Source organism: Xenopus tropicalis, chromosome 1 (genome assembly GCF_000004195.4).
Source record: "Xenopus tropicalis strain Nigerian chromosome 1, UCB_Xtro_10.0, whole genome shotgun sequence".
In the NCBI taxonomy this organism is placed as follows: domain Eukaryota; kingdom Metazoa; phylum Chordata; class Amphibia; order Anura; family Pipidae; genus Xenopus; species Xenopus tropicalis.
The window spans coordinates 215,183,042-215,199,711 of NC_030677.2; the positions used below are offsets into that span (position 1 = coordinate 215,183,042).

Genomic DNA, 16,670 nt, shown 5'->3' on the forward strand with positions numbered 1-16,670 from the left:
GATCTATACACACATAGAGAGTAACCACCCAAAGCATGCTGGGATATACTTCAGCCACTGATCTATACACACATAGAGAGTAACCACCCAAAGCATGCTGGGATATACTTCAGCCACTGATCTATACACACATAGAGAGTAACCACCCAAAGCATGCTGGGATATACTTCAGCCACTGATCTATACACACATAGAGAGTAACCACCCAAAGCATGCTGGGATATCCTTCAGCCACTGATCTATACACACATAGAGAGTAACCACCCAAAGCATGCTGGGATATCCTTCAGCCACTGATCTACACACACATAGAGAGTAACCACCCAAAGCATGCTGGGATATACTTCATCCACTGATCTACACACACATAGAGAGTAACCACCCAAAGCATGCTGGGATACACTTCATCCACTGATCTATACACACATAGAGAGTAACCACCCAAAGCATGCTGGGATATACTTCATCCACTGATCTATACACACATAGAGAGTAACCACCCAAAGCATGCTGGGATATACTTCAGCCACTGATCTATACACACATAGAGAGTAACCACCCAAAGCATGCTGGGATATACTTCAGCCACTGATCTATACACACATAGAGAGTAACCACCCAAAGCATGCTGGGATATACTTCATCCACTGATCTATACACACATAGAGAGTAACCACCCAAAGCATGCTGGGATATACTTCATCCACTGATCTACACACACATAGAGAGTAACCACCCAAAGCATGCTGGGATACACTTCATCCACTGATCTATACACACATAGAGAGTAACCACCCAAAGCATGCTGGGATATACTTCATCCACTGATCTATACACACATAGAGAGTAACCACCCAAAGCATGCTGGGATATACTTCAGCCACTGATCTATACACACATAGAGAGTAACCACCCAAAGCATGCTGGGATATACTTCAGCCACTGATCTATACACACATAGAGAGTAACCACCCAAAGCATGCTGGGAAATGCTTCAGCCACTGATCTACACACACATAGAGAGTAACCACCCAAAGCATGCTGGGAAATGCTTCAGCCACTGATCTACACACACATAGAGAGTAACCACCCAAAGCATGCTGGGATATACTTCAGCCACTGATCTATACACACATAGAGAGTAACCACCCAAAGCATGCTGGGATATACTTCAGCCACTGATCTATACACACATAGAGAGTAACCACCCAAAGCATGCTGGGATATACTTCAGCCACTGATCTATACACACATAGAGAGTAACCACCCAAAGCATGCTGGGATATACTTCAGCCACTGATCTATACACACATAGAGAGTAACCACCCAAAGCATGCTGGGATATACTTCAGCCACTGATCTATACACACATAGAGAGTAACCACCCAAAGCATGCTGGGATATACTTCAGCCACTGATCTATACACACATAGAGAGTAACCACCCAAAGCATGCTGGGATACGCTTCAGCCACTGATCTACACACACATAGAGAGTAACCACCCAAAGCATGCTGGGATACGCTTCAGCCACTGATCTACACACACATAGAGAGTAACCACCCAAAGCATGCTGGGATATCCTTCAGCCACTGATCTACACACACATAGAGAGTAACCACCCAAAGCATGCTGGGATATCCTTCAGCCACTGATCTACACACACATAGAGAGTAACCACCCAAAGCATGCTGGGATATACTTCATCCACTGATCTACACACACATAGAGAGTAACCACCCAAAGCATGCTGGGATACACTTCATCCACTGATCTACACACACATAGAGAGTAACCACCCAAAGCATGCTGGGATACACTTCATCCACTGATCTATACACACATAGAGAGTAACCACCCAAAGCATGCTGGGATATACTTCATCCACTGATCTATACACACATAGGGAGTAACCACCCAAAGCATGCTGGGATATACTTCATCCACTGATCTATACACACATAGAGAGTAACCACCCAAAGCATGCTGGGATATACTTCATCCACTGATCTATACACACATAGAGAGTAACCACCCAAAGCATGCTGGGATATACTTCATCCACTGATCCATACACACATAGAGAGTAACCACCCAAAGCATGCTGGGATATACTTCAGCCACTGATCCATACACACATAGAGAGTAACCACCCAAAGCATGCTGGGATATACTTCAGCCACTGATCCATACACACATAGAGAGTAACCACCCAAAGCATGCTGGGATACACTTCATCCACTGATCCATACACACATAGAGAGTAACCACCCAAAGCATGCTGGGATATACTTCAGCCACTGATCTATACACACATAGAGAGTAACCACCGAAAGCATGCAGGGATATACTTCATCCACTGATCCATACACACATAGAGAGTAACCACCCAAAGCATGCTGGGATACACTTCATCCACTGATTTATACACACATAGAGAGTAACCACCCAAAGCATGCTGGGATATACTTCAGCCACTGATCTATACACACATAGAGAGTAACCACCCAAAGCATGCTGGGATATACTTCAGCCACTGATCTATACACACATAGAGAGTAACCACCCAAAGCATGCTGGGATATACTTCATCCACTGATCTATACACACATAGAGAGTAACCACCCAAAGCATGCTGGGATATACTTCATCCACTGATCTATACACACATAGAGAGTAACCACCCAAAGCATGCTGGGATATCCTTCAGCCACTGATCTATACACACATAGAGAGTAACCACCCAAAGCATGCTGGGATATACTTCAGCCACTGATCTATACACACATAGAGAGTAACCACCCAAAGCATGCTGGGATATACTTCATCCACTGATCCATACACACATAGAGAGTAACCACCCAAAGCATGCTGGGATATACTTCAGCCACTGATCCATACACACATAGAGAGTAACCACCCAAAGCATGCTGGGATATACTTCAGCCACTGATCTATACACACATTGAGAGTAACCACCCAAAGCATGCTGGGATATACTTCATCCACTGATCTATACACACATAGAGAGTAACCACCCAAAGCATGCTGGGATATACTTCAGCCACTGATCTATACACGCATAGAGAGTAACCACCCAAAGCATGCTGGGATATACTTCAGCCACTGATCTATACACACATAGAGAGTAACCACCCAAAGCATGCTGGGATATACTTCAGCCACTGATCTATACACGCATAGAGAGTAACCACCCAAAGCATGCTGGGATATACTTCAGCCACTGATCTATACACACATAGAGAGTAACCACCCAAAGCATGCTGGGATATACTTCAGCCACTGATCTATACACGCATAGAGAGTAACCACCCAAAGCATGCTGGGATATACTTCAGCCACTGATCTATACACGCATAGAGAGTAACCACCCAAAGCATGCTGGGATATACTTCAGCCACTGATCTATACACGCATAGAGAGTAACCACCCAAAGCATGCTGGGATATACTTCAGCCACTGATCTATACACACATAGAGAGTAACCACCCAAAGCATGCTGGGAAATGCTTCAGCCACTGATCTATACACACATAGAGAGTAACCACCCAAAGCATGCTGGGATATACTTCAGCCACTGATCTATACACACATAGAGAGTAACCACCCAAAGCATGCTGGGATATACTTCATCCACTGATCTATACACACATAGAGAGTAACCACCCAAAGCATGCTGGGATATACTTCATCCACTGATCTACACACACATAGAGAGTAACCACCCAAAGCATGCTGGGATATACTTCATTTCCACCCCCACATCATATCCAAACATGTAGATTCGCTCATCAAGAGCATTCTGGGAAAAAGTCTCATCAACTGACCTTTATACCGCCTAGAGCATGCTGGGAAATGCTTTATCCCTCATTTCCACAAATAGAGATTTGCTCACTCGCTGCATTCTGGGAATTTGTCTCACCAACCAGTCACCCAGGGCATTCTGGGAAATAGTCTGATCAATCTACACAATCATGCAAGGCATACTGGGAAATGGACACATAAATGGAAATACTGTATATATAGCCCCCATTTTCCCTGCTGAACTTTGAACTGCAGGAAACAAATATAAACATTTTATTTTTACACAGATATTGTGTCTGTGTGATTGTCAGTTCCCCCAAGTCTCGCTGTAATGGAGACTCCATTGTAACATGATGCATTCTGGGATTGAAATCCCTCCGCTGCCCACACAGTCTGTTCCATTGGGAAGTGATGGATTCTGTTGTGGCTGATGCACCGAGTGAGGGGGGGGCGCATTACACTCTCAGCATAAGGGGTTCTGAGAAATTACTCAAGTAATGTGTTGTCTGGGGAATCAGCTATATTTGTGTCCCACAGGGGAGGGATATTTCCCCTTTAATATCACACACACACACAGTATCAGGGTTCCTATCAATCTGAGGGATCAGCTCTGTGTGTAACAATAATACCAGTATATTTATATCTACTTACCCCCCCCCCCCCAACTGACTGAGCCCATGTCCCACAGGGGAGGGATATTTCCCCTTTAAATAGACTGGGCCAAGGAGCTTTGCACTAATGATGCTTGGGGCAACCAGAACCTCTGGGTCAGACAGGTTTAAGCTGCCCAGTGTTCCCCAGAAAAAGTTTGTGGGAAGGAGGCAAGTTGTATTCACCCCCCCCAGCCTCTCTACCCCCCAGCCCCCCGGCCTCTCTGCCCTATCCCTACCCCCCAGCCCCCCGGCCTCCCTGCCCTATCCCTGCCCCCCGGCCTCTCTGCCCTATCCCTGCCCTATCCCTGCCCCCCGGCCTCTCTGCCCTATCCCTACCCCCCAGCCCCCCGGCCTCCCTGCCCTATCCCTGCCCCCCGGCCTCTCTGCCCTATCCCTGCCCCCCGGCCCCTCTGCCCTATCCCTACCCCCCGGCCTCTCTGCCCTATCTCTGCCCCCCAGCCTCTCTGCCCTATCCCAGCCCCCCGGCCTCTCTGCCCTATCCCAGCCCCCCGGCCTCTCTGCCCTATCCCTGCCCCCCGGCCCCTCTGCCCTATCCCTACCCCCCGGCCCCCCGGCCTCTCTGCCCTATCCCTGCCCCCCGGCCCCCCAGCCTCTCTGCCCTATCCCTGCCCCCCGTCTCTCTGCCCTATCCCTACCCCCGGCCCCCCGGCCTCTCTGCCCTATCCCTACCCCCCGGCCTCCCGGCCTCTCTGCCCTATCCCTGCCCCCCGGCCCCCCGGCCTCTCTGCCCTATCCCTGCCCCCCGGCCCCCCGGCCTCTCTGCCCTATCCCTGCCCCCCGGCCCCCCAGCCTCTCTGCCCTATCCCTGCCCCCCGGCCCCCCAGCCTCTCTGCCCTATCCCGGCCCCCCAGCCTCTCTGCCCTATCCCTGCCCCCCGGCCCCCCAGCCTCTCTGCCCTATCCCTGCCCCCCGGCCCCCCAGCCTCTCTGCCCTATCCCTGCCCCCCGGCCCCCCAGCCTCTCTGACCTATCCCTGCCCTATCCCTGCCCCCCGGCCCCTCTGCCCTATCCCTGCCCTATCCCTGCCCCCCGGCCCCTCTGCCCTATCCCTACCCCCCCGGCCTCTCTGCCCTATCTCTGCCCCCAGCCTCTCTGCCCTATCCCAGCCCCCCGGCCTCTCTGCCCTATCCCAGCCCCCCGGCCTCTCTGCCCTATCCCTGCCCCCGGCCCCTCTGCCCTATCCCTACCCCCCGGCCCCCCGGCCTCTCTGCCCTATCCCTGCCCCCCGGCCCCCCAGCCTCTCTGCCCTATCCCTGCCCCCCGGCCTCTCTGCCCTATCCCTACCCCCCGGCCCCCCGGCCTCTCTGCCCTATCCCTACCCCCCGGCCTCCCGGCCTCTCTGCCCTATCCCTGCCCCCCGGCCTCTCTGCCCTATCCCTGCCCCCCGGCCCCCCGGCCTCTCTGCCCTATCCCTGCCCCCGGCCCCCCAGCCTCTCTGCCCTATCCCTGCCCCCGGCCCCCCAGCCTCTCTGACCTATCCCTGCCCTATCCCTGCCCCCCAGCCTCTCTGCCCTATCCTTTCCTCCCGGCCCCCCAGCCTCTCTGCCCTATCCCTGCCCCCGGCCCCCCAGCCTCTCTGCCCTATCCCTGCCCCCCGGCCCCCCAGCCTCTCTGCCCTATCCCTGCCCCCGGCCCCCCAGCCTCTCTGCCCTATCCCTGCCCCCCGGCCCCCCAGCCTCTCTGCCCTATCCCTGCCCTATCCCTGCCCCCCAGCCTCTCTGCCCTATCCCTGCCCCCCAGCCTCTCTGACCTATCCCTGCCCTATCCCTGCCCCCCAGCCTCTCTGCCCTATCCCTGCCCCCCAGCCTCTCTGCCCTATCCCTGCCCCCCAGCCTCTCTGCCCTATCCCTGCCCCATTATAGAGGCTGCGGCACTTACATATACACTCACACAGCACCCAGTAGTACCCTTGGCAGTGTGACTGGCTGCACCCACTGTGGGGCCCAGAGTTCTGTGCGGATCCGTTTGGGCTGCAGGGAGACAGCAGACTTTATTTGCATGAATAATCAGTTGTGCTGCCGCACCCCCCCCCCCCCCCCCCCGTCGCTATGTACAGTGGCACGAGCCCAGGAGTCCAGGAGTGTTCCAGTTCCCCAGGCTCCCCTAACCTGCACAATGATCATCTACCTGCTCACCTTACTGGGTGCCCACCTTCCTCCCACCCTACAAGGTAAGTGCCCTACTGTCTGCCAACTCAAATGGCACGATCCCACCTCCCCCAACCCTGCAAGGTCTCTGTACCTACCTAAACCTGCCTCCCCACAAATGTTGCCTAACTGTCATAGTAGGGAATCCCATAACCTGACTGCCCTTACAGTAAGGAACCCCTTCCTATGCTGATGGTGAGATCCCCTTTCCTCCCCACCCCAATGTATCACTCATTCCCCCTCTCTTGGTAGGGAACCCCATAACCTGACTGCCCTTACAGTAAGGAACCCCTTCCTATGCTGATGGTGAGATCTCCTTTCCTCCCCACCCCCAATGTATCACTCACTCCCCCTCTCTTGGTAGGGAATCCCATAACCTGACTGCCCTTACAGTAAGGAACCCCTTCCTATGCTGATGGTGAGATCTCCTTTCCTCCCCACCCCCAATGTATCACTCACTCCCCCTCTCTGGGTAGGGACCCCATAACCTGACTGCCCTTACAGTAAGGAACCCCTTCCTATGCTGATGGTGAGATCTCCTTTCCTCCCCACCCCCAATGTATCACTCATTCCCCCTCTCTTGGTAGGGAATCCCGTAACCTGACTGCCCTTACAGTTAAGAACCCCTTCCTATGCTGATGATAAAATCTCCTCTCTTTCCCCACTCTATTCATTTCACAGATGACCCGGCCATGTTCTCAGGACTGTATTTTGTCACAGCATTTATGGAGGTGCCCCTGATGGAAAACAACAAGACGAGGTTTGACCTTCTCCTGCATGGGTTGAATTGCTGTGCGGGGGTCTCTGTGAAAGTGCCCGGCACCAATTTCTCTCAGTTCTACACACTGAGCCCAGGTCAGATAGCCAACGTCCCAATTCCCACTAATGTCATGCTTGTGGGCAGCTCACTCTTGTCCAGTTGTACTGTAGAGGTGTCTTCTACTAAGAGCATCATTGTTATCTCCCAAGTCTGGACCCCCAATGGGTTTGACTCATCTTACGTGCTTCCTACCAGGTATCTTGACTTAAACTACTTCATCTTCACGCCTGTCTTTGATTTGCCCGGATATTCCCAGTTTGCCATTGTCAACCAGTATTCTCCCACATCTGTTAGTGTCACTATTAAAGGTGGAGTCGTCAAGTTCGGTGGGCGATCCTGGTCTCCTGGGAGCACCACAACCTTCACACTTGGCCCTTACCAGGCGGCACAGTTCCAGCTAAAGGGCAACCTCTATGGCACATCAGTCCAGGCTAATAATACGGTGGCAGTGCTAAGTGGGTACCAAATCAACCAAACGAGCTTTAAGTACTATAATGGTTATGTATATGAGCAACTGCTGCCCCAATCTCGCTGGGGTAAAGCTTTTATTGTCCCCTCGGCCAATGTTCCACCACTGGGAGATAAGATGCAGTTAATAGTTGCTGGGATAACGGATGTGACTGTGTATAACGGTGAGGGGAAGAAAGACTACAGAGTGTATATGGGAAGCATTCTAAACCTACCATGCAACTCATCTTCCCTTCAGATTGTGGCCAACAGGACTGTGATGGCCCTCTATGTTAGTCCCGGCAGCACCAGTTCAGGAGACCCCGCTCTCAAGCCGTATTTGGCCAATGTGATTCCTGTTGAACAGTTTGAGACACTGCAGGTCGTTCATGCCCCGTCCACCCTCTCCACCCATCTCCTTGTGATAACCAACTGGGACGAGTACAGAGCAGTAACGTTGGATGGAAGCTCCTTCCCAGCTGATGTGAAGTGGAACAAAGTCTTGTCAGGTGGAGACAGCTATGCTTGGGTGGAGGTGGCACTTAGTCCCGGCTCTCACTTTGTTTGTCAGGTATCGGAGGAGAAGGTTTGGGCAACAGCCTACAGCTTCAGTGGTAAGTCAATGATCACCCCATACGCACTAGTTCCCTCCTAGAATTCTTTTGAGAGATCAGCACCGCTCTTCTTTCAAACCTTCAATAGACTTGGCCATCACCTCAGCCCAGTACTATCTTGATATTAGCAAACCCTTACCCCTTGCAGTTAGTGGTATATTCTCAGCCCCCCTAGCATCTCACACCCATAATTGTTCAGTACGTTTCTCTTCTGTAGCTGATCATCAGAACCCCAGGAGATCCACTCCCCGGTGGATGAGCATTGTTCCTCTCCCTATTACTAAGCAGTGGTAGACCTAGATGTGTTAGGAATGATTACTACAGAGGGGCAGAACCTGTTCAGATATGAGTGCAGTCTGTGGGGGGAAAGGGCCAATCAGGGCACACAACAGAGCAGTCTGTGGGGTGAAAGGGCCAATCAGACCATAAAACAGAGCAGTCTGTAGGGGAAAGGGCCAATCAGATCACACAACAGAGCAGTCTGTGGGGGGGAAAGGGCCAATCAGATCATAAAACAGAGCAGTCTGTGGAGGAAAGGGCCAATCACATCACACAACAGAGCAGTCTGTGGGGGAAAGGGCCAATCAGATCATAAAACAGAGCAGTCTGTGGGGGAAAGGGCCAATCAGATCACACAACAGAGCAGTCTGTGGGGGAAAGGGCCAATCAGATCACACAACAGAGCAGTCTGTAGGGGGTAAGGGCCAATCAGATCACACAACAGAGCAGTCTGTGGGGGAAAGGGCCAATCAGATCACACAACAGTGCAGTCTGTGGGGGAAAGGGCCAATCAGATCACACAACAGAGCAGTCTGTGGGGGAAAGGGCCAATCAGATCACACAACAGAGCAGTCTGTGGGGGAAAGGGCCAATCAGATCACACAACAGTGCAGTCTGTGGGGGGAAAGGGCCAATCAGATCAGTCAACAGAGCAGTCTGTAGGGGGTAAGGGCCAATCAGATCACACAACAGAGCAGTCTGTAGGGGAAAGGGCCAATCAGATCACACAACAGAGCAGTCTGTAGGGGGTAAGGGCCAATCAGATCACACAACAGAGCAGTCTGTAGGGGGAAATGGCCAATCAGATCACACAACAGAGCAGTCTGTAGGGGAAAGGGCCAATCAGGGCACACAACAGAGCAGTCTGTGGGGGAAAGGGCCAATCAGGGCACACAACAGAGCAGTTTGGGGGGGGGGGGAAGGGCCAATCAGGGCACACAACACAGCAGTTTGGGGGGCCTAGCTGGTTCCTACACAGAAACCAGAGACACACAGCACCAAGGGATGAGACTAAGTGAATGGTCAGGCCAAAATCCTACACAGGAACCAGAGGGTTAGGGATCAGCCGGGTCAGAGGCAGATTTCACAACTGTATTTTCTAGCTAAAGCCCAAATGCTAAACTCTCTCACAACAGAACCAGTTTGCTCAGGCAGGGAGAGAAGCAAGGTTATAAAAAGGTTTCTCCTGTTGCTGATTGGGGGAGAGGTGCAGGTAATATTAACCCCTACCATTGATGGAACTGCACCTAACAACAAGTATCCCAATCTGGAGGAGTCAGTCAGAGGACTCAGCCAGTTGTGCAGAGAAGCCTGACATTTGTACATTTGTTCCCTGTAGGCAGAGCAGGCTCGCCCATTCCTGTTGTTGGAAAGAACTTCTCTGTCTTTGGATCCAGTTCCTGCTCAAACACTGGATACCAGTTAGGGGAGGACAGTTCATCCACCCTCAAGCCCAAATCCACCATTGGATCCAGTGTCAGTTCCACACCTTCATCCTACTCTACTGCAAGGGCACCAGTTGGCTCTACAGGTAAGGGAAAGGGGCACCACTTGGCTCTACAGGTAAGGGAAGGGGGCACCAGTTGGCTCTACAGGTAAGGGAAAGGGGGCACCAGTTGGCTCTACAGGTAAGGGGGCACCAGTTGGCTCTACAGGTAAGGGAAAGGGGGCACCAGTTGGCTCTACAGGTAAGGGGGCACCAGTTGGCTCTACAGGTAAGGGGGCACCAGTTGGCTCTACAGGTAAGGGAAGGGGGCACCAGTTGGCTCTACAGGTAAGGGAAAGGGGGCACCAGTTGGCTCTACAGGTAAGGGGGCACCAGTTGGCTCTACAGGTAAGGGAAGGGGGCACCAGTTGGCCCGTGTATGGGGACCTTTAGGTGGGAGATTAGATGGGGGTTAGGTGGGAGATTAGATGGGGGTTAGAATACTCGACTAGATAGGTACTCTGCGCCCAGCCTTCCAGACCTCATGCATCAAACCCCCAGTGATAGAGCCGCACTCTCAGCCAATGTTCAGTCAAAAAATATATGTAGGGGGAGCACGAGACAAAGTGCAAAATTGCTGCAAAAAAAGTGCTTTTATTTTTATGCCATACACGACATGTTCATCAAGGGCATGAAAGGGGCCCGAAACATGTCATGTATGGCATAAAAATAAAAGCACTTTTTTGCAAAAATTTTGCATTTTGTCTCGTGCTCCCCCTACATATATTTTTTGGTTAGATGGGGGTTAGGTGGGAGATTAGATGGGGGTTAGGTGGGAGATTAGATGGGGGTTAGGTAGGAGGGTAGGTGTGGGTTAGATGGGGGTTAGGTGGGAGGGTAGATGGGGGTTAGGTGGGAGGGTAGGTGGGAGATTAGATGGGGGTTAGGCGGGAGGGTAGGTGGAAGGTAAGGTGGGAGGGTAGATGGGGGTTAGGTGGGCGGGTAGATGGGGGTTAGGTGGGAGGTTAGATGGGGGTTAGGTGGGAGATTAGATGGGGGTTAGTTTGGAGGGTAGGTGGGAGATTAGATGGGGTTAGGCGGGAGGGTAGGTGGGGGTTAGATGGGGGTTAGGCGGGAGGGTAGGTGGGGGTTAGATGGGGGTTAGGCGGGAGGGTAGGTGGGGTTAGATGGGGTTAGGTTGGAGGGTAGGTGGGGGTTAGATGGGGGTTAGGCGGGAGGGTAGGTGGGGGTTAGATGGGGGTTAGGCGGGAGGGTAGGTGGGGGTTAGATGGGGGTTAGGCGGGAGGGTAGGTGGGGGTTAGATGGGGGTTAGGTTGGAGGGTAGGTGGGGGTTAGATGGGGGTTAGGCGGGAGGGTAGGTGGAAGGTGAGGTGGGAGGAAGACAATAGAAAGAAAGATAAACCAAGCCCACCATTTTCTCAGAATATCAGTGAATTAGGGTTAAATTATCATTACACGAGGGCAGTGAGCAGCAGAAGGGCTACAGATCATCCTGTATTCATAGAAATATATAATATTCCGTGTGGATCCAGGGACTGGTCTAATTGGCCAGTTGGAGTCAGGGCGCAATTAAACCGACACTGGATCTACGCGCTTAAGTCTCAGGAGTGCGGGGAACTGACCCGGCGGCTGCTTTAGAGCTGCATTAGGTACTTTCCCTTTAAGCAATCTGAGTGTTTATCTGCCCCGTGATGCCCAACCCATAACTGATGCCCAACCCATAACTGATGCCCCCGCTCAGTGCATTTCCCTATGCAAAGCTCATATTGACTGAGTGGGAGGCACAGGCACCTGGGGGTATTTGCATAGAAATATAATGATGTCCCTTCCCTGTACCTCCCCGGCTTACACCCCCACATTCCATTCTGACCCCCTATGGCGTCTCCTGCAGTGTACTGGTTACCCCCCCCCAGACCCCTTATACTCAGCATTACCTGCAGTGTACTGGTTACACCCCCCCCAACCCCTTATACTCAGCATTACCTGCAGTGTACTGGTTACACCCCCCAGACCCCTTATACTCAGCATTACCTGCAGTGTACTGGTTACACCCCCCCCCCAACCCCTTATACTCAGCATTACCTGCAGTGTACTGGTTACCCCCCCCAACCCCTTATACTCAGCATTACCTGCAGTGTACTGGTTACCCCCCCCCAACCCCTTATACTCAGCATTACCTGCAGTGTACTGGTTACACCCCCCCAGACCCCTTATACTCAGCATTACCTGCAGTGTACTGGTTACACCCCCCCAACCCCTTATACTCAGCATTACCTGCAGTGTACTGGTTACCCCCCCCCAACCCCTTATACTCAGCATTACCTGCAGTGTACTGGTTTACCCCCCCCCCAACCCCTTATACTCAGCATTACCTGCAGTGTACTGGTTACACCCCCCCCCAACCCCTTATACTCAGCATTACCTGCAGTGTACTGGTTACCCCCCCCAACCCCTTATACTCAGCATTACCTGCAGTGTACTGGTTACCCCCCCCCCAACCCCTTATACTCAGCATTACCTGCAGTGTACTGGTTACACCCCCCCCCCAACCCCTTATACTCAGCATTACCTGCAGTGTACTGGTTACCCCCCCCCCCCAACCCCTTATACTCAGCATTACCTGCAGTGTACTGGTTACCCCCCCCCCCCCCAACCCCTTATACTCAGCATTACCTGCAGTGTACTGGTTACCCCCCCCCCCAACCCCTTATACTCAGCATTACCTGCAGTGTACTGGTTACCCCCCCCCCAACCCCTTATACTCAGCATTACCTGCAGTGTACTGGTTACCCCCCCCAACCCCTTATACTCAGCATTACCTGCAGTGTACTGGTTACACCCCCCCCCCCAACCCCTTATACTCAGCATTACCTGCAGTGTACTGGTTACACCCCCCCCCCCCCAACCCCTTATACTCAGCATTACCTGCAGTGTACTGGTTACACCCCCCCCCCCCAACCCCTTATACTCAGCATTACCTGCAGTGTACTGGTTACACCCCCCCCCCCCAACCCCTTATACTCAGCATTACCTGCAGTGTACTGGTTACACCCCCCCAGACCCCTTATACTCAGCATTACCTGCAGTGTACTGGTTACCCCCCCCAACCCCTTATACTCAGCATTACCTGCAGTGTACTGGTTACACCCCCCCAGACCCCTTATACTCCGCATTACCTGCAGTGTACTGGTTACCCCCCCCCCCCAGACCCCTTATACTCAGCATTATCTGCAGTGTACTGGTTACCCCCCCCAACCCCTTATACTCAGCATTACCTGCAGTGTACTGGTTACACCCCCCCAGACCCCTTATACTCCGCATTACCTGCAGTGTACTGGTTACCCCCCCCCCAGACCCCTTATACTCAGCATTACCTGCAGTGTACTGGTTACCCCCCCCAACCCCTTATACTCAGCATTACCTGCAGTGTACTGGTTACACCCCCCCCCCCCAACCCCTTATACTCAGCATTACCTGCAGTGTACTGGTTACACCCCCCCCCCAACCCCTTATACTCAGCATTACCTGCAGTGTACTGGTTACACCCCCCCCCCAACCCCTTATACTCAGCATTACCTGCAGTGTACTGGTTACACCCCCCCAGACCCCTTATACTCAGCATTACCTGCAGTGTACTGGTTACACCCCCCCAACCCCTTATACTCAGCATTACCTGCAGTGTACTGGTTACCCCCCCCCAACCCCTTATACTCAGCATTACCTGCAGTGTACTGGTTACCCCCCCCCCAACCCCTTATACTCAGCATTACCTGCAGTGTACTGGTTACACCCCCCCCAACCCCTTATACTCAGCATTACCTGCAGTGTACTGGTTACCCCCCCCAACCCCTTATACTCAGCATTACCTGCAGTGTACTGGTTACCCCCCCCCCAACCCCTTATACTCAGCATTACCTGCAGTGTACTGGTTACACCCCCCCCCCAACCCCTTATACTCAGCATTACCTGCAGTGTACTGGTTACCCCCCCCCCCCAACCCCTTATACTCAGCATTACCTGCAGTGTACTGGTTACCCCCCCCCCCCCCAACCCCTTATACTCAGCATTACCTGCAGTGTACTGGTTACCCCCCCCCCAACCCCTTATACTCAGCATTACCTGCAGTGTACTGGTTACCCCCCCCCCAAACCCCTTATACTCAGCATTACCTGCAGTGTACTGGTTACCCCCCCCAACCCCTTATACTCAGCATTACCTGCAGTGTACTGGTTACACCCCCCCCCCAACCCCTTATACTCAGCATTACCTGCAGTGTACTGGTTACACCCCCCCCCCCCCCAACCCCTTATACTCAGCATTACCTGCAGTGTACTGGTTACACCCCCCCCCCCCCCAACCCCTTATACTCAGCATTACCTGCAGTGTACTGGTTACACCCCCCCCCCCAACCCCTTATACTCAGCATTACCTGCAGTGTACTGGTTACACCCCCCCAGACCCCTTATACTCAGCATTACCTGCAGTGTACTGGTTACCCCCCCAACCCCTTATACTCAGCATTACCTGCAGTGTACTGGTTACACCCCCCAGACCCCTTATACTCCGCATTACCTGCAGTGTACTGGTTACCCCCCCCCCCAGACCCCTTATACTCAGCATTATCTGCAGTGTACTGGTTACCCCCCCCAACCCCTTATACTCAGCATTACCTGCAGTGTACTGGTTACACCCCCCCAGACCCCTTATACTCCGCATTACCTGCAGTGTACTGGTTACCCCCCCCCCAGACCCCTTATACTCAGCATTACCTGCAGTGTACTGGTTACCCCCCCCAACCCCTTATACTCAGCATTACCTGCAGTGTACTGGTTACACCCCCCCCCCAACCCCTTATACTCAGCATTACCTGCAGTGTACTGGTTACACCCCCCCCCAACCCCTTATACTCAGCATTACCTGCAGTGTACTGGTTACACCCCCCCCCCAACCCCTTATACTCAGCATTACCTGCAGTGTACTGGTTACACCCCCCCAGACCCCTTATACTCAGCATTACCTGCAGTGTACTGGTTACCCCCCCAACCCCTTATACTCAGCATTACCTGCAGTGTACTGGTTACACCCCCCCAGACCCCTTATACTCCGCATTACCTGCAGTGTACTGGTTACCCCCCCCCCAGACCCCTTATACTCAGCATTATCTGCAGTGTGTCTCTAACTGCCAGTGGCGTATCTATGTTGGGGTCAGACCTTGCAATTGGGGGGCTACAGAGGCCCATGTGGCGGTGCCGACCCTCAGCCCACAGAATGCTGGGTAGGGCTGGGTACTGACAACAGAAACCTTTTGCAGGGCTCCTGAATGCCAGAAACCTCAGCGTGGTGGCGGCTCAGCTCGGATGGTGGGACGCTTTACGTTATTGCCGTGAAAATGGCTCAGATCTGATCAGCATCCCAGACCTCGAGACCCAAAGGCTGCTGGAGGCGGTACCCAAGAACATATCTGGGCTGGGACTTTGGATTGGCCTTCGCAGGCACCGAGTGTGGGGGACCCTCTATTGGACGGATGAGACCCCTGTGAATTACACAAACTGGGGGGAAGGGCAGCCTAGTGACCCCACCCACAAGTTGTGTACAGTGCTGTCTGTAGCGGGGGGTCTCACCTGGAGGGCTGAGTGCTGCGGCACTAAACTGAGCTTTATCTGTAACTGAGCCCCTCAGGGCATCGCCCCAACCTCTGAGCACCACTTACTGCCACCTACAGAGGCACAATAGCTGTGTATTTACCATTAGAATCACTTGTATTTGCACCAGTGAGGGAAGTGCCCCGAGGCAGGAAAGTCCGAGGCCAATAAAGTGCATTCACCTACCTGTGTGCTGCCATGTTCCCTCGTACAAGGCTCTGGCACTGGGGTCCGACTGCTCCCTCCTATTCTAATCCAGTTACAGTGCATCTTTATGCCACATACTGATGTGGGTTTGTGGGGTGGCCCAGGGTGGGTTTGGGGTGAATGGCATGAAATCATGTTTATCCCATGCAGACAGGATGTGGGGCATTGCACAGGGAGGCCGGCCCGTATCCGACTGTGCCACAGGGAGGCCGGCCCGTATCCGACTGTGCCACAGGGAGGCCGGCCCGTATCCGACTGTGCCACAGGGAGGCCGGCCCGTATCCGACTGTGCCACAGGGAGGCCAATCTGTTGGCTGTACCCCAGTTATGGCCATGGTTACATTTCAGTGCTACAATGCCAGTCTGTTTGCTATAGCCAAGTAAAATGCCCACTGTTAGACTAACAACTATCCAGTATCTACTTACTGGAGATCTGGCACTCACACTCACTCTCATACACACCAGGCCTCACTCCCCACTCTCGCCCCAGGCCTCACTCCCCACTCTCGCCCCAGGTCTCACTCACACAAGCACCGTGGCTGTCACGTGGCAGTAGGCACACACTTGCCC

The 16,670-nt window shown here is 53.0% G+C and overlaps 1 protein-coding gene across 1 annotated transcript; it reads left to right on the forward strand.

Annotated features, from left to right (window-relative positions):
• Nucleotides 1–6,315: 6,315 nt before the first annotated feature.
• On the forward strand, nucleotides 6,316–16,078 carry LOC100495886 (IgGFc-binding protein). Its single transcript, XM_031895015.1, has 4 exons — nucleotides 6,316–6,667; nucleotides 7,326–8,525; nucleotides 10,144–10,335; nucleotides 15,563–16,078. Exons 1-4 carry the CDS (start codon nucleotides 6,496–6,498, stop codon nucleotides 15,919–15,921), a joined length of 1,923 nt encoding a protein of 640 aa, XP_031750875.1. The 5' UTR covers nucleotides 6,316–6,495; the 3' UTR covers nucleotides 15,922–16,078.
• Nucleotides 16,079–16,670: the final 592 nt, after the last annotated feature.